At 44.3% G+C, this 26,398-nt stretch overlaps 1 protein-coding gene across 6 annotated transcripts in view; it reads right to left on the reverse strand.

Annotated features, from left to right (window-relative positions):
• Nucleotides 1–26,398, reverse strand: part of LOC111541925 (cyclic AMP-dependent transcription factor ATF-7) — a 134,580-nt gene that overhangs the window by 37,321 nt on the left and 70,861 nt on the right. For 4 of the 6 annotated variants that reach the window (XR_002731401.2, XM_023210930.1, XM_023210931.2 and 1 more), the window contains 2 exons: nt 10,371–10,467; nt 933–1,051 (listed from right to left, as the gene is read on the reverse strand). Coding sequence is in view for 5 of the 6 variants with exons in the window: in XM_023210930.1 (XP_023066698.1) it covers nt 933–1,051; nt 10,371–10,467 (216 nt within the window). In the remaining variant the exon portion in view is untranslated. Of the gene's footprint in view, nt 1–899; nt 1,052–10,370; nt 10,468–11,637; nt 11,724–26,398 lie in introns of all 6 variants that reach the window. The other 2 variants (XM_026454656.2, XM_031936310.1) reach the window with 2 other exon arrangements.

Genomic DNA, 26,398 nt, shown 5'->3' on the forward strand with positions numbered 1-26,398 from the left:
CTCCCAAAGTGCTGGAATTACAGGCGTGAGCCACTGCACCTGGCCCTATTATTATTATTTTTTTCTTAGAGACAGAGTATGGCTTTGTCACCCAGGCTGGAGCACAGTAGTGCAATCATAGCTCACTGCAGCCTTGATCTCCTGGGTTCAAGCAGTCTTCCTGCTTCAGTCTCCCGAGTAGCTAGGACTACAGGCATGCACCACCATGCCTGATGAATCTTTAAAACTGTTTTTGTAAACATGGAGGTCCTGCTATTGCCAAGGCTGGTCTTGAACTCCTGAAACACTGGCCTCCCAAAGTGCTGGGATTACAGGCATGAGCCAATGTGCTTGGCCACTCGATTTCTTTAAAAGTTCCTGAAGTAACATAGTTTCTAGTTCTTTCACCATCCTGGGTGATCTCCTTTGAAAGACAGTAAGAACATCCTTATCTTTAATACTTTGAATAAAAGTAGAAAGCTACTTAAACGCAAAAACCACATATACTGAAACAAAGAAGAGTGGAAATTTGATAAATGTTTATTGACTTGCTGATTCAAAAAAACAGTGCAGCTGAGAAGTCTGATCAGCTCAGGAAAGAGTGGGATTTGGCAACGAATATGTTATCTAACAAAATCTGAGTAATTTATCACCTTTTAACATCTTCAACATATTTATAATACAAATATTTTTTTAAAAACAGATTATTAAACTAATACTCCCCTGGAAGAACAAGAGGACTAATTTTCAGTGACAACAGACTTGTGCTGATCCATCATCTGGAACTCCTAAAGACCTGAATGGCTGACTGGGATTAGTGACTACTATCTGGTTTTACTCTACTAAGCCCATGATTTTGTGTTTTAACCAATTAAGAACATTATCCCAAAGCACAATGAAAATAGCCTAGCTCTGAATACCACCAGTTTTTTGGCAACAATCCTGCTTCTTGCCTTTTTCTCATCCTCATCTGCAGCTTTCTTGAATTCATGTTCAAAGGAGCTAGCTAGTTCATTGAAGAGTCCCACCTCCTCACAGTTCTTCAGGAATCTAGTTGGAGTAGGAGTTTGATCTGTAGATGTGAAAGAAAAGGAAACTGTTTTAGTTTTGATCTGAAATTAAAACTTGATATTAAATAGTATATAGATAATGCATTTGTACTTTTTGATTGGGAGATAGAGTCTTTGTGTTAGGGCAAATTTGCTTTAATGGAGCTCTAGTAGGTGAAGGCTGGTGCTAGGCCACCAGAGGGTGTCTGTGTTGTGTTGCCTCAAAGCCAGCAGGGGGAAGACAGAACAGCGTTTTGTTGTGTGACTATCCATGTACCCACTTTTCTCTCAGTGCTAGTTTTACCTCGTTTACCTCCAACCAAACCAAACTACCCACACAGGTGACACAGTTTTGTGAAACCTCTAGATATGAAAACCAAGTATAGTTGAGCAATGTTTTCTTTTGTAAACTTACTCCCTGCTAGCTAGATCTGAAGTGAGCAGAAAAAGCAGATGGATGTTAAAATCTGATGAGAAGAAACTGAGGATCAGATGGTTGAGTTTGCTGACTAAAGCTACCAAGTAAGAAATAGTGCCGCCGGGCTCGGTGGCTCAAGCCTGTAATCCCAGCACTTTGGGAGGCCGAGACGGGCGGATCACGAGGTCAGGAGATCGAGACCATCCTGGCTAACATAGTGAAACCCCGTCTCTACTAAAAAATACAAAAAACTAGCCGGGCGAGGTGGCGGCGCCTGTAGGCCCAGCTACTCGGGAGGCTGAGGCAGGAGAATGGCGTGAACCCGGGAGGTGGAGCTTGCAGTGAGCTGAGATCCGGCCACTGCACTCCAGCCCGGGCGACAGAGTGAGACTCTGTCTTAAAAAAAAAAAAAAAAAAAAAGAAATAGTGCCTTGTCTTTCAGTGGTCACTGAGGTAATAATGGTCTGTTACCTTCTGAAGGATTCCAGGCAAATCTAGGGGCTGAGGAGTAAGACAGCAAGATCATGAGCTGGAAAAGGAAACTGCAAACAACAGACCTAATTTCACAGAGACCTAGGCCCAGAGCAAGTTCCCGAAACCAGGATATTTGGATTTAGTTTTGCCAGCCAAAATATGCCCACAGGGGCTGCACGAATCTCTCCTCAACACTGTGCCTCTGCCCTCGGGAAGAGAAAGGCTCTTGGTAAACCATTGGAACTTTTTAAGCAACCTGAATTTTACATTTGAGCTTCTCCCTCCCAATCCTGCTTCTTTAGACCTGAATCTAGTTCACAGATCCTAACTCTATTACGATAGCTTTCCTTGGCATGCTACTTCAGGGATTCATCTCATACCCCAAACCACTAGAATGACAAAAATAGAGAACAATGTTTAAATGATATTTTAAGGAGTGAGACCTGGGGTTAAAATCACCCCTTCTTGGCCGGGCGCAGTGACTCACGCCTATAATCCCAGTACTTTGGGAGGCTGAGACGGGTGTATCATTTGAGGTCAGGTGTTTGAGACCAGCCTGGCCAACATGGTGAAACTCCGTCTCTACAAAAAATACAAAAATTAGGTGGGCATGGTGGCAGGCGCCTGTAGTCCCAGCTACTCAGGAGGCTGAGGCAAGAGAATCCCTTGAACCTAGGAGGTGGAGGCTGCAGTGAGCCGAGATTACTGCCACTGCACTCCAGCCTGGGCAACAGAGTGAGACTCTGTCTCAAAACAAACAAACAAACAAAACACACACAAAAAAACCATACCCCTTCTAGCCTGATCAGTTGAAAAGAGTACAGTGGGACTTTCCATGGAAACAGCACGATTTTTATAAAAAATTTAAACAAAACCTCTTCTGAATCAGAGTGTTTGGAAAAGTTACCACTACTTCTCAAAATAGTTTTAAAAGGTTCTCTGGCAGCTTTGGTTGGCTAACGATAAAGCCACTTTCCCTCCATCCCTGGGTGAGTAGAAGTAATATCATCCTTTATGCTTAGAGAGTACTTTAAGGGCATACCCAAAATCACAACTCAAGTGGAACAGGAAGGGGCAGCTAAGGGCATGGCTATGGCAGAGGAGGGACTTTCAGACCTTTGATATGAGGCTCAAACAAACTTCTGCGCCCTGCTGTTCAGGTTCGTTTCTGGTTTTTTAAAGGCTCCCCTGTGTTAAACCTAATTCCTCACTTTGCAGGTGGCCTCTAACTTTCAAATGGCTCTGGTTTGTGAACAAACAGACTGAAAATATATCAGAGAACCCTGAACCTGCTCTAACGAATCCTAAAAAAAAATCAGTAAGTTTTTGTTTTGTTTTGTTTTGACACAGAGTTTCCCTCTTGCTGCCCAGGCTGGAGTGCAATGGTGCTATCTCAGCTCACTGCATCCTCCGCCTCACCGCAACCTCTGCCTCCGAGGTTCAAGGGATTCTCCTGACCCAGCCTCCCGAGTAGCTGGGATTACAGGCATGCACCACTGTGCTCAGCTAATTTTATATTTTTAGTAGAGACGGGGTTTCTCCATGTTGGTCAGGCTGGTCTCGAACTCTCGACCTCAGGTGATCCACTTGCCTTGGCCTCCCAAAGTGCTGGGATTACAGGTGTGAGCCACCGCGCCTAGCCAAAAAAATCAGTAAGTTTTTACTGAATACTTTCTATATGTTTTGGTGCTACATGCATACACTTGTGTATATGTTTGGGGGAGGGGAGGGATAGGAATATAAGAGTATTGCCCAGATTTAAGACATGGCTCTTAGGCTGGGGGCAGTGGCTAAGGCCTGCAATCCCGGCACTTTGGAAGGCCAAGGCAGGTAGATCCCCTCTTGAGCTCAGGAGTTCAAGACCAGCCTGGGCAACATGGTGAAACTCCATCTCTACAAAAAATACAAAAATTGGCTTGGTGAGGTGGCTCACACCTGTAATCCCAACACTATGGGAGGCCGAGGCGAGTGGATCACCTGAGGTCGGGAGTTTGAGACCAACCTGACTGACATGGAGAAACCCTGTCTCTACTAAAAGTACAAAATTAGCCAGGCATGGTGGTGCATGCCTATAATCCCAGCTACTTGGGACGGTGAGGCAGGAGAATTGCTTAAACCTGGGAGGCAGATGCTGCGGTGAGCCAAGATTGCACCATTGAACTCCAGCTTGGGCAACAAGAGTGAAACTCCGTCTCAAAACAAAAAAAAAAAAAAAGAAAAAAGAAAAAAAAAACACAACAAAAATTAACCAGTGTGGTGGTACATGCCTGTGATCCTAGTTTTTTCAGAGACTGGCTTAAGCCTGGGAGGCAGAGGTTGCGGTAAGCCAAGATTGCGCCACTGCAGTCCACCCTAGTGACAGAACCAGAACCTGTCTAAAAAAAAAAAAAAAAAAAAAAAACAGGAGAAAAAAGAAAACATGGCTTTTGGCTGTAGAAAATTAAGATGATGTTTTCTTTTCTTTCACAGGCTGGAGTGCAGTGGTGTGATCTTGGCTCACTGCAACCTCCACCTCCCAGGTTCATGTGATTCTCCTGCCTCAGCCTCCCAAGTAGCTGGGATTACAGGTGCATGCCACCATGCCCAGCCAATTTTTTGTACTTTTAGTAGAGACAGGGTTTCACCACATTGGCCAGGCTGGTCTCAAACTCCTGACCTCAAGTGATCCACCTGCCTTGGCCTCCCAAAGTGCTGGGATTACAGGCATGAGCCACCGCACCCGGCCTCTTTTTCTTTTTTTGAGACAAGATCTCACTTTCCCACCCAGGTTGGAAAGCAGTGGCACGATCTTGGATCACTGCAGCCTCCACCTCCCAGGCTCAAGTGATCCTCCCACCACAGCCTCCTGAGTAGCTGGGACTACAGATATGCGCCATCATGCCTAACTAATTTTTGTATTTTTTGTAGAGATGGGGTTTCACCATGTTGCCCAGGCTGGCTTTTTCTTTTCTTTTTTTTTTGAGACAGAGTCTTGCTCTGTCGCCCAGGCTGGAGTGCAGTGGTGTGATCTCCGTTCACTGCAAGCTCCGCCTCCCAGGTTCACGCCATTCTCCTGCCTCAGCCTCCTGAGTAGCTGGGACTACAGGGACCTGCCCCATGCCTGGCTAATTTTTTGTATTTTTAGTAGAGACAGGATTTCACTGTGTTAGCCATGATGGTCTCAATCTCCTGACCTCATGATCCACCTGCCTCGGCCTCCCACAGTGCTGGGATTAGACGCATGAGCCACTGCACCCAGCCTTCTTTTTTTTTTGGAGACAGAGTCTCAGACTGTCACCTAGTCTGGATGCAGTGGTACAATTTTGGCTCACTGCAACCTTCACCTCCCGGGATCAAGTGATTCTCCTGCCTCAGCCTCCCAAGTATCTGGGATTACAGGTGTGCACCACCAGGCCTGGCTAATTTTTGTATTTTTAATAGAGATGGGGTTTTATCATGTTGACCAGGATGGTCTTGAACTCCTGACCTCAAGTGATCCGCCCACCTCAGCCTCCCAAAGTGCTGGGATTACAGGTGTGAGCCACCACACTTGCCCATTTTTTTTCTTTTAAGAGACAGTCTTGCTCTGTCATCCAGGAGTGCAATGGCATGATCATAGCTCACTGAAACCTTGAACTCCTGGGCTCAAGCAATCTTTCTGTCTCAGCCTCCCAAGTAGCTAGAACTACAGGTGTGCACCACCATGCTCGGCTAATTTTATGTATGTATATATGATGTATTTATTTTTAGATACAGAGTCTCACTCTGTTACCCAGGCTGGAGTGCAGTGGTATGATCATAGCTATGTATGTATGTATGTATTTTTAAATACAGGGTCTCACTCTGTCGTCACCCAGGCTGAAGGCAGTGGCACAATCATAGCTCACTGCAGCCTTGAACTCCTGAATGCAAGTGATCTCCTACCTCAGCCTCCTGAGTAGCTGGGAGTACAGGCAAGTGCCACCATGCCTAGCTAAGTTTTTTTGGTAGAGAGGGGCCTCACTGTGTTGCCCAGGATGCTCCTGGACTCCTGGCCTCAAGCAATCCTCCTGCCTCTGCCTCCCCAAATGCTGGGATTGCAGGTGTGAGCCACTGTGCCTAGCCTGAGGCTAATTTTTAAAAGTTTTCGTTAAGATAGGTCTTATGTTGCCCAGGGCTGGCCTTGAACTCCTGGCCTCAAGCAATCCTCTTACCTGTGCCTCCCAAAGCACTGGGATTACAGGTGTGAGCCACTGTGTCGCTAGGCCCCAGAGAACGTTTTCTTTTTTCTTCTTTCTTTATTCTTTTTTAGAAACAAGGTCTCCATTTGTCACCCAGGTTGGAATGCAGTGGCATGATCATAGCTCACTGTAACCTTGAACTCCTGGGTTCAAGTGATTCTCCTGCCTCAGACTCCCAAGTAGCTGGGACTACATGCATGTGCCACCACACCTGGCTAATTTTAAATTTTTTTCTAGAGATGGGATCTTGCTATGTCGCCCAGGCTGGCCTCTAACTCCTGGGCTCAAGTGATCCTCCCACCTGGGCTTCTCAAAGTACTGGGATTATAGGTGTCAGCCACAGTGCTCAGTTGAGAATGCTTTCTAGTTGAGGAAATAAAACTAATATATGAGGAAAGCATCATAGTGTACAAAAATAAGTACTTGGCTGGGCATGGTGGCTCACGCCTCCCTGCACTTTGGAAGAAGGCTGAGGCGAGAGGGCTGCCTGAGGCGAGGAGTTCAAGACTAACTTGGGGAACAAAGCTAGAACCCATCTTTACAAAAAATAAAACAATTAGCTGGGTGTGGTGGTGTACATCTGTAGTCCCAGCTACTGGGGAGGGTGAGTTGGGAAGATGGCTTGAGTCCAAGAGTTTGAGGCTGCAGTAAGCTGTGATTTTGCCACTGCACTCCAGCCTGAGCAACAGAGTCTCTGTCTCCAAAAAATACCCACCAAAATGGCCGGGCACGGTGGCTCATGCCTGTAATCCCAGCACTTTGGGAGGCTGAGGCGGGCAGATCATGAGGTCAGAAGATCAAGACCATCCTGGCTAACACAGTGAAACCCCGTCTCTACTAAAAATACAGAAAAATTAGCTGGGAGGGGTGGTGGGCACCTGTAGTCCCAGCTACTCCTCGGGAGGCTGAGGCAGAAGAATGGCGTGAACCTGGGAAGCGGAGCTTGCAGTGAGCCGAGATCACACCACTGCACTCAAGCCTGGGTGACAGAGCAAGACTCCGTCTCAAAAAAAAAAAAGAAAAAAAAATACCCCCCAAAACAAAAAAAAAAATTAAAACTTGGAAAACTTGGGTGAATGCCATGGTGCTAGGTTATGAAGAGCCTGAAAATCTAGGTATAAATAGCCCTTTCTTTCTTTCTTTTCTTTTTTTTTTTTTTTGAGACAGAGTTTTGCTCTTGTTGCCCAGGCTGGAGTGCAAGGGCACAATCTTAGCTCACTGCAACCTCCGCCTCCTGAGTTCAAGCAATTCTCCTTCTTCAGCCTCCCAAGTATCTGGGATTACAACAGGCATGCACCATCATGCCCGGCTAATTTTGTATTTGTATTTTTTTGTTTTTGTTTTTTTGAGATGGAGTCTTGCTCTGTTGTCCAGGCTGGAGTGCAGTGGTGTGATCTCAGCTTACTGCAACCTTTGCCTCCTGGGTTCAAGCAATACTCCTGCCTCAGCCTGCCGAGTAGCTGGGACTACAGATGCCTGCCACCACGCCTGGCTAATTTTTGTATTTTTAGTAGAGACGGGGTTTCACTATGTTGGCCAGGCTTGTCTTGAACTCCTGATCTTGTGATCTGCCTGCCTCAGCCTCCCAAAGTGCTGGAATTATGGGCGTGATCCACCATGCCCAGCTAATTTTATATTTTTCGTAGAGATGGGGTTTCACCATGTTAGTCAGACTGGTCTCGAACTCCTGACCTCAGGTGATCCACTTGCGCCAGCCTTCTAAAGTGCTGAAATTACAGGTGTGAGCCACCACGTCCAGGCTTAAGTAGCTTTAAAGAGAAAAGGGCCCAGGGCGGTGGCTCACGCCTGTTATCCCAGCACTTTGGGAAGCTGAGGCAGGTGGATCATTTGAGGTTAGGAGTTCAAGACCAGCCTGGCCAACATGGTGAAACCCCGTCTCTACTAAAAATACAAAAATTAGCCGAGCGGTAGTGGCATACGCTTATAATCCCAGCTACTCAGGAGACAGAGGCAGGAGAATTGCTTGAGCCTGGGAAGGGGAGGTTGCAGTGAGCCGGGATCACGCCACTGTACCCCGGTCTGGGCGACAGAGTGAGACCCCATCTCAAAAAATAAATAAATAAATAATAAATAAATATAAATAAAGAGAAAATAGGAAAATAATGATAGATTTTTGACTTGACTAGAAGAGTAGAATTTAAGGAAGACTGGCTTTTCAATAATATGTATGCAACATAGATTAGAATGAGAGACTAATCAAGGAGGCCAGCTAGAAGACTTTAGAGGAATCCAAGCATAAAGAAGGTGATGGTAGGGAGAATAAGAAGGAATAGAATAGAAAGAATTTGAAGAATAAAACAACTCAAGATTTTGAGATACTAATGAATAACAAAGAAGGAGCTGGTTTAGGAGACAAGGAGGTTAAGTTCAGTCACTGACATAAAGACTTGAAAGACAGCCAAGTAAAAATGTTCACATAAGGGGTTGGGATACATATGACACACCAGGTCTTAAGTGGAGATGTGAGAATTACCAGCATAGATATATGATAGCTGAAGTCATGTGCAACAAGATGAGCATTCCGGAACTGAAAGCAAATAGTAACAGGTGAACACGTTTTCTCCTTGAGACCATCCTGGAGCGACTTCTCTTACCACCCCTGGTGACTTGGTGTAGACCCTTCCACCCATTTGGAATAACCTCTCCAACTTTATAACCTTGCCCCAAATTTACCTCTCAAATAAACTTCTGATTAATTCTACTTAACATTAGCTCATTTAGTATTCATATTGTTTGTAGTATTCACTTATACTTGTCTGTAAATACAATTTTTTTAATGAATATATGCCCTGAATTAATTATGTCTTACCTATATGTATACCCTATCCACTATTCCCTAAGATCTCTCCCAGGTTTCCCTTTTGTTTTTAGAGACAGGGTCTTGCTTTGTGGTGAAGGCTAGAGTACAGGAGCATGGTCATAGCACACTATAACCTCAAACTCCTGGGCTCAAGCAATCTTCCCACCTCAGCCTCCCAAGTAGATAGGACTATAGCCATGCATCATCACATTTAGCTAATTTTTAAACATGTTTTGTAGAGACAAGGTCTCTCTATGTTGCTCAGGCTGGTCTCGAACTCCCAGTCTTAGGCAATCCTCCTGCCTTGGCCTCCCAAAGCATTGGGATTACAGGCATGAGCCACCACACCTGACCTTCCCCAGGTTTTCTTACGGATCATTGATGACAGTGTTCCCATTTACGTCCTTTTCCTAAGGATTACAAATCTACACGCTCCTAGCAAACGTGCCTGGTGTATATAGTAGACATGAAATAAATACCTGCTGAATTAATGAGGAATAGGATGCCTGTAAAGGCAAGTGGCAAGTCCCTTTCATCATGTATAGAAGTATGATGAGGAAGTTCTGTCTCTCCTTCTCCATGTCTATGGTAGCATTTTGGCCAGTAATACTTAGAGAAACTCGGTTTTATCTGAGTTATTAACTAATGTAATATAACCACCAACTAAATACCCTAGGAATTAAATATTGAGTTAAGCTTACTTAGATTGAGGTAAATCAGAACCTCTCATGGATCAAAAGAAAAAGCTCACTTTGGTTTGTATGTCTGTCTGGCTGAAAATGGTACAGCAGAATTGCTACCTGGTTTGAGAGCAGTTGCTAAGAGGGCTCCTTTGAGAATGGCATATACAAGCAAGACAGTATGTAAAACAACTGCTGAGAGGTTCCAGGTCACCCAGATTGGCTTAGAAAAGTCCCACTGACTAAATGTCTTGTTTGAGCTTTGGAAACGTGCCCTCAATGGTGTCTGGGTTAAGGGAAGTTGAATTTATGAACTGACAGTCTGCCTGCTGGAGGAAAGCTGACACCCAGTGGAAGAGAAGCAACCAGGCGAGGTTGGCTTTTTTTTGCATTCTTTTGTTCACCCCTTTGCTGTGGGTAGGGAAAATGTCAAAGGCATCTTTTGTCTGTAAATCTTTCAAAGTCTTAATAAACAGAAAGTAAGACGGTAACAGACTGAAAAAAACTGAGAGGAAACCTCAACACACCTACCCTCAAAAACCACAGAACACAATCTTGTTATTAAAAACAGAGTGGAGGGTACAATAGAAACTTGGGAGCTTTTAGTGTTCCTTTTTCCTGATTAAATACAGATCACATAAGGGCTCTTAATGGGAGAAAGGGAGTACAGCTCCCAGTACATCTGGTCTCTGGTATTAATCTTAACTGCCTGGTGATATCAAGGCACGTGGCTTTTGGGGCAGCAAATACCTGCAATGATGACTGAGTCAGTTCGGGCTGGGCCAAATTTCAATGTCATCTCATGCTTGTGTTTATGAACTGCCAGGTGGTCCTCGTTTGTAAATCTCTGAAACAAAACAGAAATGGAGATGTGAAAAAACAAAAACCTGATTCAGTGCCCTTTTAAAATGTCCTACCAAACATCTTGCAATGAGATTGGTCCCTGGAAAGAAGAACTGGAGAGGGAGAAAACACTGGAAGAGGAGAAAAGATGGAGAAAAAAGGGTGCTGGAGGGCAGGGAGAAGAGGAGAAGGGGAAGACCACACCACCAACTGCTCTGTAATATCAGGTCCAAACAACAGAAGTGGACAGATTGTTGAAGTGGGGTCCAAATAGGAGGCTCCAAATGAAAAAAACATTAAGGCAAACTCGTATTGAACAAAGGGAAACAATTTTTAATAATAATAATAAAGAGAAAAGGGAAGGGCTGGGCACTAGTTGGCCATCACAAAAACAGGAAATTGAGAATGAAGCCCTCCATGGTAGGGCTGAATTGGATTCTTTTATGAGGGGGCTAACAGGGAGATAAATTATGCAGGATTAGGAGAACCATTTAACTTCTTGGCCCCTACAGTGCTGCAGCAGGCGCCTGCATGGCTATTTGGCTCAGAGTTTTAATGAGCCAGGATGGAGCTATAGAGGACGAAGGCCCAATGGCCAGTAACGGCACATACCAGCCCCATCGGCCAAATGCTGTCTCCCCTCATTGGGCAGCCCGCCTGGGCTCCATCAGCCATAAAAAGGCCAGCACAATGCTGATGACTACATAATGGTAGAACAAAAATGCTAGCAAAAAATATTTTTTTTAGGGGTAGGGAGGAGCCTGTAGGTAGGATGAGGAAAGAGAAAGGGAGATGGTATAGAGATTTTATTTGTTTGGGATTTGGGTGAAAGGACAATAAAGAAAAGTGGGCTAAGTCTATCCAGTTTATGACTAAAATAGGGTTACTGGACAATAATTTATGCTCCAACCCCTTCTTAAAAGGGGGAGAGTGAAGGGAACAGATGAACAGCCGTAATTCAAAAAAATAATATTCTCAAAAGTCCTTTTGAGGCTCCTGGCCATATTCCTTCATTAAAACATGCCTGCAACACAGTTACAGCCTGGATGCTGCAGTTTTCCACAGCTCCTTCACAGTGAGGCTCTGAAACATGGTTCTATTTGCCTTTTTGCTTCTAAAAATGGTGACTGGCTAGTCCTCTTTTTACTTTCTTCATCACGTGTATACTTCTCACCAAATACTATACATTTAGCCTTCTTTTCCACAGCTCTTCTTGACTGCAAACAAAATACACAGGATTTGGCCCCATCCAGCTTCTCCCTGTCAGGAAAGCAACACCAAACTGTTTCTACTACTTTATTTACCTGAATTTACAACTAAAGCCAATTTAAGATCCAAAATCCTAGGCTGGGCGCAATGGCTCATGCCTTTAATTGCAGCACTTTGGAAGGCTGAGGTGGACAGACTGCTTGAGCCCAGGAGTTCAACACCAGACTGGGTAATCTGGCAAAACCCCATTTCTATACAAACATTTTTTATTTTTATTTATTTATTTATTTTTGAGACGGAGTCTTGCTCTGTTGCCCAGGCTGGAGTGCAGTGGCGCAATCTCCGCTCACTGCAACCTCTGCCGCCTAGGTGTAAGCAATTCTCCTGTCTCAGCCTCCTGAGTAGCCGAGACTACAGGCGCATGCCACCATTCCTGGCTAATTTTTGTAGTTTTTTTTTTGTTTTTTTTTTTTTTTGAGACAGAGTCTTGCTCTGTCGCCCAGGTTGGAGTGCAGTGGCGTGATCTCGGCTCACTGCAAGCTCCACCTCCCGGATTCACGCCATTCTCCTGCCTCAGCCTCCCGAGTAGCTGGGACTACAGGTGCCTGCCACCACGCCGGGCTAATTTTTTTGTATTTTTACTAGAGACGGGGTTTCACCGTGTTAGCCAAGATGGTCTCAATCTCCTGACCTCGTGATCCGTCCGCCTTGGCCTCCCAAAGTGCTGGGATTACAGGCATGAGCCACTGTGCCTGGCCAATTTTTGTATTTTCAGTAGAGATGGGGGTTCACCATATTGGTCAGGCTGGTCTTGAACTCCTGACCTCAGGTGATACACTCACCTCAGACTTCCAAAGTGCTGGGATTACAGGCATGAGCCACCATGCCCGCCACAGAAAATTTTTAAATTAGCTGGGTGTGGTGATGCTCACCCATGTTCCAGCTACTCAGGAGGCTGAGGTGGGGGAAATCACTTGAGCCCAGGAGGTCGAGGCTGTAGCGAGCTGTGGTTACATCACCGTACTCCAGTGAGAACCTTTCTCAAAAAAGGAGTGGTGGCTCACTCCTGTAATCCCAGCACTTTGGGAGGTCTAGGCGGGTGGATCACTTGAGGTAAGGAGTTCGAGACCAGCATGACCAACATGGCGAAACCCCATCTCTACAAAAAACACAAAAATTAGCTGGGCATGGTGGTGGGTGCCTGTAATCCCAGCTACTTGGGAGACTGAGGCATGAGAATTGCTTGAACCCGGGAGGTGGAGTTTGCAGTGAGCCAAGATCCCACCACTGAGTTCCAGCCTGGGCGACAGAGCAAGACCCTGCCTTAAAAAAAAAAAAAAAAAAAAGCCTCAGTGGGTTTCTGATTGATCTAGGACAAAACTGAATAAAATGTGGTAAAATTTAGCCAAGAACTTTAGTTTTCTCTATTGTTGGTAAACTCCAGGCACCATCTTTTTCAGTTACAGATGTTTCCATAAGAAAAAAGTGGCCGGGTGCGGTGGCTCATGCCTGTAATCCCAGCACTTTGGGAGGCTGAGGCAGGTGGATCACCTGAGGTCAGGAGTTCGAGACCAGACTGGCCAACATGATAAAACCCCATTTCTACTAAAAATACAGAATTAGTCGGGCATGGTGGCACGTGCCTATACTCATAGCTACGTAGCGGACTGGGGCTGAGGCAGGAAAATTGCTTGAAGCAGGGAGGAGGAGGTTGCAGTGAGCCGAGACTATGCCACTGCACTCCAGCCTGGGCAACAACAGTGAAACTCCATTTCAAAAAAAAAAGAGTGTGGGTTTGGGGGAACGAGAGAATAGTGTATGTATATATACATGTACATACACATATATATACACACACACATATACATATATATACACACACACACATATACATATGTATATATATTTTGTGTGTGTGTGTGTGTGTGTGTGTGTGAGAGACGGAGTCTTGTTCAGTTGCCCAGGCTGCAGTGCAGGGGTGCAATGGCACGATCTCAGCTCACAGCAACCTCCGTCTCCCGAGTTCAAGTGATTCTCCTGCTTCAGCATCCCAAGTAGCTGGGATTACAGGCATGCGCCACCATGCCTGGCTAATTTTGTATTTTTGATAGAGAAGGGGTTTCTACATATAGGTCAGGCTGGTCTCGAACTCCCGACCTCAGGTGATCCGCCTGCCTTGGCCTCCCAAAGTGCAGGGATTATAGGTGTTAGCCACAGCGCACCCCTTTTTTTTTTGAGACAGAGTTTAGCTTTTTTTTTTTTTTATTATACTTTAAGTTCTAGGGTACATGTGCATAACGTGCAGGTTTGTTACATATGTATACTTGTGCCATGTTGGTGTGCTGCACCGATTAACTCGTCAGCACCCATCAATTCGTCATTTATATCAGATATAACTCCCAGTGCAATCCCTCCCCCCTCCCCCGCCATGATAGGCCCCAATGTGTGATGTTCCCCTTCCCGAGTCCAAGTGATCTCATTGCTCAGTTCCCACCTATGAGTGAGAACATGCGGTGTTTGGTTTTCTCTTCTTGTGATAGTTTGCTAAGAATGATGGTTTCCAGCTGCATCCTTGTCCCTACAAAGGACGCAAACTCATTCTTTTTTATGGCTGCATAATATTCCATGGTGTATATGTGCCACATTTTCTTAATCCAGTCTGTCACAGATGGACATTTGGGTTGATTCCAAGACTTTGCTATTGTGAATAGTGCCGCAATAAACATACGTGTGCATGTGTCTTTATAGCAGCATGATTTATAATCCTTTGGGTATATACCCAGTAGTGGGATGGCTGGGTCATATGGTACATCTAGATCTAGATCCTTGAGGAATCGCCATACTGTTTTCCATAATGGTTGAACTAGTTTACAATCCCACCAACAGTGTAAAAGTGTTCCTATTTCTCCACATCCTCTCCAGCACCTGTTGTTTCCTGACTTTTTAATGATTGCCATTCTAACTGGTGTGAGATGGTATCTCATTGTGGTTTTGATTTGCATTTCTCTGATGGCCAGTGATGATGAGCATTTTTTCATGTGTCTGTTGGCTGTATGAATGTCTTCTTTTGAGAAATGTCTGTTCATATCCTTTGCCCACTTTTTGATGGGGTTGTTTTTTTCTTGTAAATTTGTTTGAGTTCTTTGTAGATTCTGGATATTAGCCCTTTGTCAGATGAGTAGATTGCAAAAATTTTCTCCCATTCTGTAGGTTGCCTGTTCACTCTGATGGTAGTTTCTTTTGCTGTGCAGAAGCTCTTTAGTTTAATCATATCCCATTTGTCAATTTTGGCTTTTGCTGCCGTTGCTTTTGGTGTTTTAGACATGAAGTCCTTGCCCATGCCTATGTCCTGAATGGTACCACCTAGGTTTTCTTCTAGGGTTTTTATGGTATTAGTTCTAACATTTAAGTCTCTAATCCATCTTGAATTAATTTTCGTATAAGGAGTAAGGAAAGGATCCAGTTTCAGCTTTCTACTTATGGCTAGCCAATTCTCCCAGCACCATTTATTAAATAGGGAGTCCTTTCCCCATTTCTTGTTTCTCTCAGGTTTGTCAAAGATCAGATGGCTGTAGATGTGTGGTATTATTTCTGAGGATTCTGTTCTGTTCCATTGGTCTATATCTCTGTTTTGGTACCAGTACCATGCTGTTTTGGTTACTGAAGCCTTGTAGTATAGTTTGAAGTCAGGTAGCGTGATGCCTCCAGCTTTGTTCTTTTGACTTAGGATTGTCTTGGTAATGTGGGCTCTTTTTTGGTTCCATATGAACTTTAAAGCAGTTTTTTCCAATTCTGTGAAGAAACTCATTGGTAGCTTGAGGGGATGGCATTGAATCTATAAATAACATTGGGCAGTATGGCCATTTTCACGATATTGATTCTTCCTATCCATGAGCATGGTATGTTCTTCCATTTGTTAGTGTCCTCTTTTATTTCACTGAGCAGTGGTTTGTAGTTCTCCTTGAAGAGGTCCTTTACATCCCTTGTAGGTTGGATTCCTAGGTATTTTATTCTCTCTGAAGCAATTGTGAATGGAAGTTCATTCATGATTTGGCTCTCTGTTTGTCTGTTACTGGTGTATAAGAATGCTTGTGATTTTTGCACATTAATTTTGTATCCTGAGACTTTGCTGAAGTTGCTTATCAGCTGAAGGAGATTTTGGGCTGAGACAATGGGGTTTTCTAAATATACAATCATGTCATCTGCAAACAGGGACAATTTGACTTCTTCTTTTCCTAACTGGATACCCTTGATTTCTTTCTCTTGCCTGACTGCCCTAGCCAGAACTTCCAACACTATGTTGAATAGGAGTGGTGAGAGAGGGCATCCCTGTCTTGTGCCAGTTTTCAAAGGGAATTTTTCCAGTTTTTGCCCATTCAGTATGATATTGGCTGTGGGTTTGTCATAAATAGCTCTTATTATTTTGAGGTACGTTCCATCAATACCGAATTTATTGAGCGTTTTTAGCATGAAGGGCTGTTGAATTTTGTCAAAGCCTTTTCTGCATCTATTGAGATAATCATGTGGTTCTTGTCTTTGGTTCTGTTTATATGCTGGATTACGTGTATTGATTTGCGAATGTTGAACCAGCCTTGCATCCCAGGGATGAAGCCCACTTGATCATGGTGGAAAAGCTTTTTGATGTGCTGCTGAATCCGTTTTGCCAGTATTTTATTGAGGATTTTTGCATCGATGTTCATCAGGGATATTGGTCTAAAATTTTCTTTTTTTGTTGTGTCTCTGCCAGGCTTTGGTATCAGGATGATGTTGGCCTCATAAAATGAGTTAGGGAGGATTCCCTCTTTTTCTATTGATTGGAATCATTTCAGAAGGAATGGTACCAGCTCCTCTTTGTACCTCGGTAGAATTCAGCTGTGAATCCATCTGGTCCTGGACTTTTTTTGGTTGGTAGGCTATTAATTATTGCCTCAATTTCAGAGCCTGCTATTGGTCTATTCAGGGATTCAACTTCTTCCTGGTTTAGTCTTGGAAGAGTGTAAGTGTCCAGGAAATTATCCATTTCTTCCAGATTTTCTAGTTTATTTGCGTAGAGGTGTTTATAGTATTCTCTGATGGTAGTTTGTATTTCTGTGGGGTCGGTGGTGATATCCCCTTTATCATTGTTTATTGCGTCTATTTGATTCTTCTCTCTTTTCTTCTTTATCAGTCTTGCTAGTGGTCTGTCAATTGTGTTGATCTCTTCAAAAAACCAACTCCCGGATTCATTGATTTTTTGGAGGGTTTTTTGTGTCTCTATCTCCTTCAGTTCTGCTCTGATCTTAGTTATTTCTTGCCTTCTGCTAGCTTTTGAATGTGTTTGCTCTTGCTTCTCCAGTTCTTTTTTTTTTTTTTTTTGAGGCGGAGTCTTGCTCTGTCGCCGGGACTGGAGTGCAGTGGCCGGATCTCAGCTCACTGCAAGCTCCACCTCCCGGGTTTACGCCATTGTCCTGCCTCAGCCTCCCGAGTAGCTGAGAGTACAGGCGCCCGCCACCTCGCCCAGCTAGTTTTTGTATTTTTAGTAGAGACGGGGTTTCACCGTGTTAGCCAGGATGGTCTCAATCTCCTGACCTCGTGATCCGCCCGTCTTGGCCTCCCAAAGTGCTGGGATTACAGGCTTGAGCCACCGCGCCCAGCCCTTCTCCAGTTCTTTTAATTGTGATGTTAGAGTGTCAATTTTAGATCTTTCCAGCTTTCTCTTGTGGGCATTTAGTGCTATAAATTTCCCTCTACACACTGCTTTAAATGTGTCCCAGAGATTCTGGTATGTTGTATCTTTGTTCTCATTGCTTTCAAAGAACATCTTTATTTCTGCCTTCATTTCGTTATATACCCAGTAGTCATTCAGGAGCAGGTTGTTCAGTTTCCATGTAGTTGAGCGGTTTTCATTGAGTTTCTTAGTCCTGAGTTCTAGTTTGATTGCACTGTGGTCTGAAAGACAGTTTGTTATAATTTCTGTTCTTTTACATTTGCTAAGGAGTGCTTTACTTCCAATTATGTGGTCAATTTTGGAATAAGTGTGATGTGGTGCTGAGAAGAATGTATATTCTGTTGATTTGGGGTGGAGAGTTCTATAGATGTCTATTAGGTCCGCTTGGTGCAGCGATGAGTTCAATTCCTGGATATCCTTGTTAACTTTCTGTCTCGTTGATCTGTCTAATGTTGACAGTGGAGTGTTGAAGTCTCCCATTATTATTGTATGGGAGTCTAAGTCTCTTTGTAAGTCTCTAAGGACTTGCTTTATGAATTTGGGTGCTCCTGTATTGGGTGCATATATATTTAGGATACTTAGCTCTTCCTGTTGAATTGATCCCTTTACCATTATGTAATGGCCTTCTTTGTCTCTTTTGATCTTTGATGGTTTAAAGTCTATTTTATCAGAGACTAGGATTGCAACCCCTGCTTTTTTTTGTTCTCCATTTGCTTGGTAGATCTTCCTCCATCCTTTCATTTTGAGCCTATGTATGTCTCTGCATGTGAGATGGGTCTCCTGAATACAGCAGACTGATGGGTCTTGACTCTTTATCCAGTTTGCCAGTCTGTGTCTTTTAATTGGAGCATCTAGTCCATTTACATTTAAGGTTAATATTGTTATGTGTGAACTTGATCCTGCCATTATGATATTAACTGGTTATTTTGCTCGTTAGTTGATACAGTTTCTTCCTAGCCTCGATGGTCTTTACATTTTGGCATGTTTTTGCAATGGCTGGTACCGGTTGTTCCTTTCCATGTTTAGGGCTTCCTTCAGGGTCTCTTGTAAGGCAGGCCTGGTGGTGACAAAATCTCTAAGCGTTTGCTTATCTGTAAAGGATTTTATTTCTCCTTCACTGATGAAACTTAGTTTGGCTGGATATGAAATTCTGGGTTTAAAATTCTTTTCTTTAAGAATGTTGAATTTTGGCCCCCACTCTCTTCTGGCTTGTAGAGTTTCTGCCGAGAGGTCTGCTGTTAGTCTGATGGGCTTCCCTTTGTGGGTAACCCGACCTTTCTCTCTCGCTGCCCTTAAGATTTTTTCCTTCATTTGAACTTTGGTGAATCTGGCAATTATGTGTCTTGGAGTTGCTCTTCTGGAGGAATATCTTTGTGGTGTTCTCTGTATTTCCTGAATTTGAATGTTGGCCTGCCCTACTAGGTTTGGGAAGTTCTCCTGGATGATATCCTGAAGAGTGTTTTCCAACTTGGTTCCATTTTCCCCCTCACTTTCAGGCACCCCAATCAGACGTAGATTTGGTCTTTTTACATAATCCCATACTTCTTGCAGGCTTTGTTCATTTCTTTTTCTTCTTTTTTCTTTTGGTTTCTCTTCTTGCTTCATTTCATTCATTTGATCCTCAATCGCTGATACTCTTTCTTCCAGTTGATCAAGTCGGTTACTGAAGCTTGTGGATTTGTCACGTATTTCTCATGTCATGGTTTTCATCTCTGTCTTTTCATTTATGACCTTCTCTGCATTAATTATTCTAGCTATCAATTCTTCCACTCTTTTTTCAAGATTTTTAGTTTCTTTGCGCTGGGTACGTAATTCCTCCTTTAGCTCTGAGAAGTTTGATGGACTGAAGCCTTCTTCTCTCATCTCGTCAAAGTCATTCTCTGACCAGCTTTGATCCGTTGCTGGCGATGACCTGCGCTCCTCTGCAGGGGGAGATGCGCTCTTATTTTTTGAATTTCCAGCTTTTCTGCCCTGCTTCTTCCCCATCTTTGTGGTTTTATCTGCTTCTGGTCTTTGATTATGGTGACGTACTGATGGGGTTTTGGTATAGGTGTCCTTCCTGTTTGATAGTTTTCCTTCTAATAGTCAGGACTTCCAGCTGTAGGTCTGTTGGAGATTGCTTGAGGTCCACTCCAGACCCTGTTTGCCTGGGTATCAGCAGCAGAGGTTGCGGAAGATACAATATTGCTGAACAGCGAGTGTACCTGTCTGATTCTTACTTTGGAAGCTTCCTCTCAGGGGTGTACTCCATCCTGCGAGGTGTGGAGTGTCAGACTGCTCCTAGTGGGGGATGTCTCCCAGTTAGGCTACTCAGGGGTCAGGGACCCACTTGAGCAGGCAGTCTGTCCATTCTCAGATCTCAACCTCCGTGTTGGGAGATCCACTGCTCTCTTCAAAGCTGTCAGACAGAGTCGTTCTGGTCTGCACAGGCCTCTGCTGCTTCCCCTGTTGTTTTTTTAGCTGTGCCCTGTCCCCAGAGGTGGAGTCTACAGAGACAGGCAGGTTTCCTTGAGCTGCTGTGAGCTCCACCCAGTTTGAGCTTCCCAGCGGCTCTGTTTACCTACTTAAGCCTCAGCAATGGCGGGCGCCCCTCCCCCAGCCTCGCTGCTGCCTTGTGTTTAGATCGCAGACTGCTGTGCTAGCAATGAGGGAGGCTCCGTGGCCGTGGGACCCTCCCGGCCAGGTGTGGGTATAGTCTCCTGGTGTGCCCGTTTCCTTAAAGCGCAGTATTGGGGTGGGAGTTACCCGATTTTCCAGGTGTTGTGTGTCTCAGTTCGCCTGGCTAGGAAAAGGGATTCCCTTCCCCCTTGCGCTTCCCAGGTGAGGCAATGCCTCGCCCTGCTTCAGCTCTCGCTGGTCAGGCTGCAGCAGCTGACCAGCACTGATTGTCCAGCACTCCCCAGTGAGATGACCCCAGTACCTCCGTTGAAAATGCAGAAATCACCGGTCTTCTGTGTCGCTCGCGCCGGGAGTTGTAGACTGGAGCTGTTCCTATTCGGCCATCTTGCTCCGCCCAGAGTTTCCCTCTTGTTGCCCAGGCTGGAGTCCAATGGCACAATCTCGGCTCACTGCAACCTCCACCTCCCAGGTTTAAGTGATTCTCCTGTCTCAGCCTCCTGCATAGTTGGGATTACAGGTGCCTGCTACCACACTTGGCTAATTTTTGTATTTTTAGTAGAGACGGGGTTTCACCATGTTGGCCAGGCTGGTCTTGAACTCCCGACCTCAGGTGATCCACCCACCTTGGCCTCCCAAAATGCTGGAATTACAGGTGTGAGCCACTGTACCCAGTCAAAAAATATAATTTTAAGGAGATATGACAAGTAGTAGATTATGCAGGGCTGTAAGTTTTCAAAATGTACTTATGTTGGCCGGCGCAGTGGCCCGGTCTTTTTTTCATATATTTTTGAAAACCATATTATAGTATCATTAGTTTCCTTTGTAATCCTATGTATTTCATGAATTTAAAAATATTACTCTAGGCTGGGCATGGTGGTGCATGCCTGTAACCCTAGCACATTGGGAGGCCAAGGCAGGTGGATCGCTTGAGTGCAGGAGTTTGAGACCAGGCAGGGCAACATGGTGAAACCTATTTCTAATACAATTCTTATCTTAAATGCCTAGAGGGAGAATAAGAGTTTACTGACGCTTTCTGTCAAAGTGATCGCCAGGCCAGGTGCAGAATGGCTTGAACCCAGGAGGTAGAGGTTGCAGTGAACCAAGATCATGCCATTGCACTCCAGTCTGGGCAACAAGAGCAAGACTGTGTCTCAAAAAAACAAAAAAACCCCAAAGTGATTGCTAATCTGCCTATGTTTACATAGTCCTTATATTTTCTCTCATTTATTAAGAGTTAACACTTCAGAAATTCTCTAGAATACTGAGTCCCAGTTCTCCTGTCCTTGGCCACAGCTGGGGTGAGTGGGCCTAAGCCAGGGGGCTGTGGGTGCTTGGTGAGCCCTCACTCATGGCAAGGGAAGGGTGGGATGGACCCCCATAAGAAAAAAAGAAATTCTCTAGATTAGTCACACACTTCATGCTTAGGAAACCATCCTTCTGAAAGCAATTTCTCAATTAAAATAGCTAAAATTACTATCATAGTATTTTTTAGTAAGATGGGATCTCATTATGTTGCCCAGGCTGTTCCTGAACTCCTGGGCTCAAGTGAGTCCCTGCCTCAGCCTCCTGAGTAGCTGGAACTATAGGCACACACCATTGTGCCTGGCTAAAAATAGCTAAAGTGTTATTAAGTGATGAAAATCTTGACCTAAGTAAAAATATATTCTTTTGAATTAAAATGGGTGAAGGGACTCCCCAAAATACTTCCTTTTTAAATTACTTCCCATTAAAAAATCTAGTTCCCTCATTGGTTTGTTTTCTTGTTTGTTTGAGACAGGGTCTTGCTCTGTTGCCCAGGTTGGAGTGCAGTGGCACAATCTTGGCTCACTTCAACCTCCACCCTCCAGACTTAAGCAATCCTCCCACCCCAGCCTACCGAGTAGCTGGGACTACAGGCATGCACCACCATGTTCGGGCAATGTTTGTATTTTTTGTAGAGACGGGGTTTCACCATGTTGCCCAGGCTGGTCTTGAACTCCTGAGCCCAAGTGATCTGCCAGCCTTGGCTTCTCAAAGTGTGGGGATTTACAGGTGTGAGCCACCGTGCCCAGCCCCTCATTTGTTAATACCCTTAAAGGATCTTTCTTTGTTCTTTGGCATTACCTATGTCTAAGGTTTTGGCAAATAGCCACTCACTCAGGGAACACACTCGTCCTCACTGTAGGGTAAATATAATAACCATCTCCAAGGCAGAAGAAGGGTTAATACAAAATCAGGACAGTATTTCTCCTCTCCTTTATGCCAAGACTAATTTGCACCCCCATCTGGAGACTAAGATCATCTAGATCTGCACTATCCGATATGGTAGCGACTAGCCACACATAGCTATTGAGTACTTGCAATGTGGCTAGTCTGAATTGAAATGTACTGAAAATCAAAACACACACTGGATTTCAAAGGCTTAGTAAAATATCTTGTTAATTTTTATGTTGATTACGTGTCAAAATGATACTATTTTGGATATACCAAGTTAAATAAAATATATTATTACAATTAGTTTCACTTGTTTACTTACACTTTTTAATGTAGCTACTAGAAAATTAAAACATATGTGGCTCACATTTGTGGTTTGCATTATATTTCTTTTTTTTTTTTGAGACGGAGTCTTGCTCTGTCGCCCAGGCTGGAGTGCAGTGGCCAGATCTCAGCTCACTGCGAGCTCCGCCTCCCGGGTTTACGCCATTCTCCTGCCTCAGCCTCACGAGTAGCTGGGACTACAGGCGCCCGCCACCTCGCCCGGCTAGTTTTTTGTGTTTTTTTAGTAGAGACGGGGTTTCATCGCGTTAGTCAGGATGGTCTCAATCTCCTGACCTCGTGATCCGCCCGTCTGGGCCTCCCAAAGTGCTGGGATTACAGGCTTGAGCCACCGCGCCCGGCCCATTATATTTCTTTTGGACAGCTCTAATCTAGATAATATGCTCCAAGATCCACGGGAATTTTAATCACGTACCAATCTTAAATCTTCCTCCTAAATCCATTTTCTTTAAATGCAGTTTATAGTATGTGGCAGTGGTTCTCAACCAGAGGCAACTCTGTCCCCCATGGGACATCTGACAATGTTTGGAGATATTTTTGTTTGTCACAACTGGGAGGATGCTACTGGCCTCTAGAAGGTACAGGCCTGAGATGCTCATAAATATTGTATGGTGCACAGGACAGCCTCCCAAAACAAAGAATTGCATAACTCAAAATATCAGTTGTGTTTGTTGAGAAACCTGCTACAGAGTAACAGGGGAAGAGAAAAAGAAATAAAAAAAAAAAGCTGCTTTTTAGTTTCCTTTTCCAAACTGCCAACACATGTTTTTAGACCCGAAACTTGGAAGAAAAAAAGCACGGGCAAAAAACTTTCCGCCTCATTTTATAAAATGGCTGATGGACTCCAGATCTGCAAATATTTAGGATAGGGAAATTAGGAAGATGGAGACAGAAGGCACTGTATTTGGGAGAACAGACTGAACGGAATTCTCATGCACTGCCTTGTTAGTAACAAAGAGATAATATAGAAGAAGCTAATCAAAACAATTTTAGGTACTTTTGATTTTTACTCCCTTATGAAGAAAAAAAGCGAGAAAGAATATTCTTTTCATTTAAGAAATACTGGGCCGGGCGCAGTGGCTCAAGCCTGTAATCCCAGCACTTTGGGAGGCCGAGACGGGCGGATCACGAGGTCAGGAGATCGAGACCATCCTGGCGAACACGGTGAAACCCCGTCTCTTCTTACAAAATACAAAAAACTAGCCGGGCGAGGTGGTGGGCGCCTGTAGTCCCAGCTACTCGGAGGCTGAGGCAGGAGAATGGCGTAAACCCGGGAGGCGGAGCTTGCAGTGAGCCGAGATCGCGCCACAGCACTCCAGCCTGGGCGACAGAGCGAGACTCCGTCTCAAAAAAAAAAAAAAAAAAAAGAAATACTAAGAAGCATAAAATAGAATGTCAGGACTATGAGGAAGTCAATCTGAAAACTGATACTACCTCCAGAATGGACATGGAAAGTAGTTTCCTATTAACAGTTAACTTTCCATGGGACATCTTTAGTAAAAACTCTTTCCATTTTGTTTTACTCTCACCTATCCTGCTGTAATAGGAGAATCTAGAATCCTTCCTCCTCACAAACTTACTAAATGAATAGAGCTAAGCAAAGAGTTAGGATGGGCTGGGCGCAGTGGCTCACACCTGTTATCCCAACACTCTGGGAGGCTGAGGCGGGAGGATCGCTTGAGCCCAAGAGTTCAAGACCAGCCTGGGCAACATCGTCAGACCCTGTCTCTATTTAAAAAAAAAAAAAAAAAAAAGGAATGGCCTGAAGAACACAGATGGTGGAAACTGTAAATAAGGAATAAATCTCAATGAATAAAGTCTTAGGATTTTTTTACTTTTTTCTTTTTCTTTCTTTTCTCTTTTTTTTAAGAGATGGGAGTCCCATTACGTTGCCCAGGCTGATCTCGAATTCCTGGGTTCAAAAGCAGTCCTCCTGCCTCAGCCTCCCAAAGTGCTGGGATTATAGGCATGAGCCACCATGCCTGGCCCTTTTAACACTGAGGTATACAATACAGAAAATGGGCTGGGTGCAGGGGCTCACACCCTTAATCCCAGCACTTAGGAAGGCAGAGGTGGGCAGATCACTTGAGGAGGTCAGGAGATTGAGACGAGCCTGGCCAACACAGTGAAACCCTGTCTCTACAAGAAATACAAAAATTAGCTCGGTGTGGAGGCACGTGCCTGTAGTCCCAGCTACTCGGGAGGCTGAGGCGCGAGAACTGCTTGAACCTGGGAGGCAGAGGTTGCAGTGAGCCAAGATCATGCCACTGTGCTCCAGACTGGGTGACAGAGTGAGACTCCATCTCAAAAAAAAAAAAAAGAAAGAAAGAAAGAAAGAAAGAAAGAAAAAAAATGCAAAAATCCTTAGTGTACATCTCAATGAATGTTTAATTTTTATATTTGCATATACCTGTGTAATCACTACCCAGTTCAACACATGAAACATTTCAGATATCACAGAAGCCTCCCATGTATCCCTGTTTTCTTAAGCTTTTAAATGAAATAATTATATAAAACAGTACAGTACCTTGGACACACAGCACATATTCAACTAGTTACCTCCTCTTTACTTTTTAAAAATTTTATTTATATATCTATTTATTGAGGTGGAGTTTCGCTCTTGTTGCCCAGGCTGGAGTGCAATGGTGTGATCTTGGCTCACGGCAACCTCTGCCTCCCAGGTTCAAGTGATTCTTCTGCCTCAGCCTCCCGAGTAGCTGGAATTGCAGGCACCTGCCACCACACCCGGCTAATTTTTTTGTATTTTTAGTCGAGATGGGGTTTCACCATGTTGGTCAGGCTGGTCTTGAACTCCTGACCTCGTGATCCACCTGCCTTGGTCTCCCAAAGTGCTGGGATTACAGGCATGAGCCACCGTGCCCAGCCTCCTCTTTACTTTTTTAAATTTCAAGAGAGACGGGTATTATAGTAAAAAAGTAACTTTTTTTTTTTTTCAGGATAATTCTAAACAAGTAAATGCCTACGCATACTGCAGTTCTTTTCCTAATCTCATTTAACCTATTCTCTAGACGTATTTTGAAATAGCAGCACTGAACAGACCTGAAAAGAAGGCTCAGGGCAAATGAGACATAAGGCCAAACTAAAATTAAATTTTTGCCTTTTGACTCTGAGCCAGGCACAAGCATAGGGGGATTAGGAATGTAACAGTTTCAAGCTAAATCCTTGGTAAAGCATTGTGACCAATGAAATTTCTCTGAAATATGCACTCAACTCCTAGCCAGATACATTCCTGAAATGTTGCTTTTGGCCACCACAGCACCCGTTTTCATGAGGATTTGCCTCACATTTAAAAACGCTCTTAATATCCTGACCTATGATGAATTCATGTCCCTTTCCTTGTTTTAGAAGAGTAGACTGGGTGAAGGAGACAATCAGAACTCTTTAGTTATTAGGAAATGAGCCCTGAGTGCCTAAACTATCAAGAAATAATACAAGGAACCGAGTTTACATTTGTGATAGTCTGAAAAGTAATTTATGCTGAAACTTAACTACCCCTTTTCTCCAAAGTTTCTGGGTTTGGCAGTGCTTCTTTTAGTTCAGTATCTATACTTGGGCTTGTTTTTTTTTTTTTTTTTTTGAGACAGAGTCTCGCTCTGTCGCCCAGGCTGGAGTGCAGTGGCCCGATCTCAGCTCACTGCAAGCTCCGCTTCCCGGGTTCATGCCATTCTCCTGCCTCAGCCTCCCGAGTAGCTGGGACTACAGGTGCCCGCCACCACGCCCAGCTAATTTTTTGTATTTTTAGTACAGATGGGGTTTCACCGAGTCAGCCAGGATGGTCTCAATCTCCTGACCTTGTCATCCGCCCGCCTCGGCCTCCCAAAGTGCTGGGATTACAGGCATGAGC

The sequence above is a fragment of the Piliocolobus tephrosceles genome, chromosome 10 (genome assembly GCF_002776525.5).
Source record: "Piliocolobus tephrosceles isolate RC106 chromosome 10, ASM277652v3, whole genome shotgun sequence".
Taxonomy (NCBI): Eukaryota; Metazoa; Chordata; class Mammalia; order Primates; family Cercopithecidae; genus Piliocolobus; species Piliocolobus tephrosceles.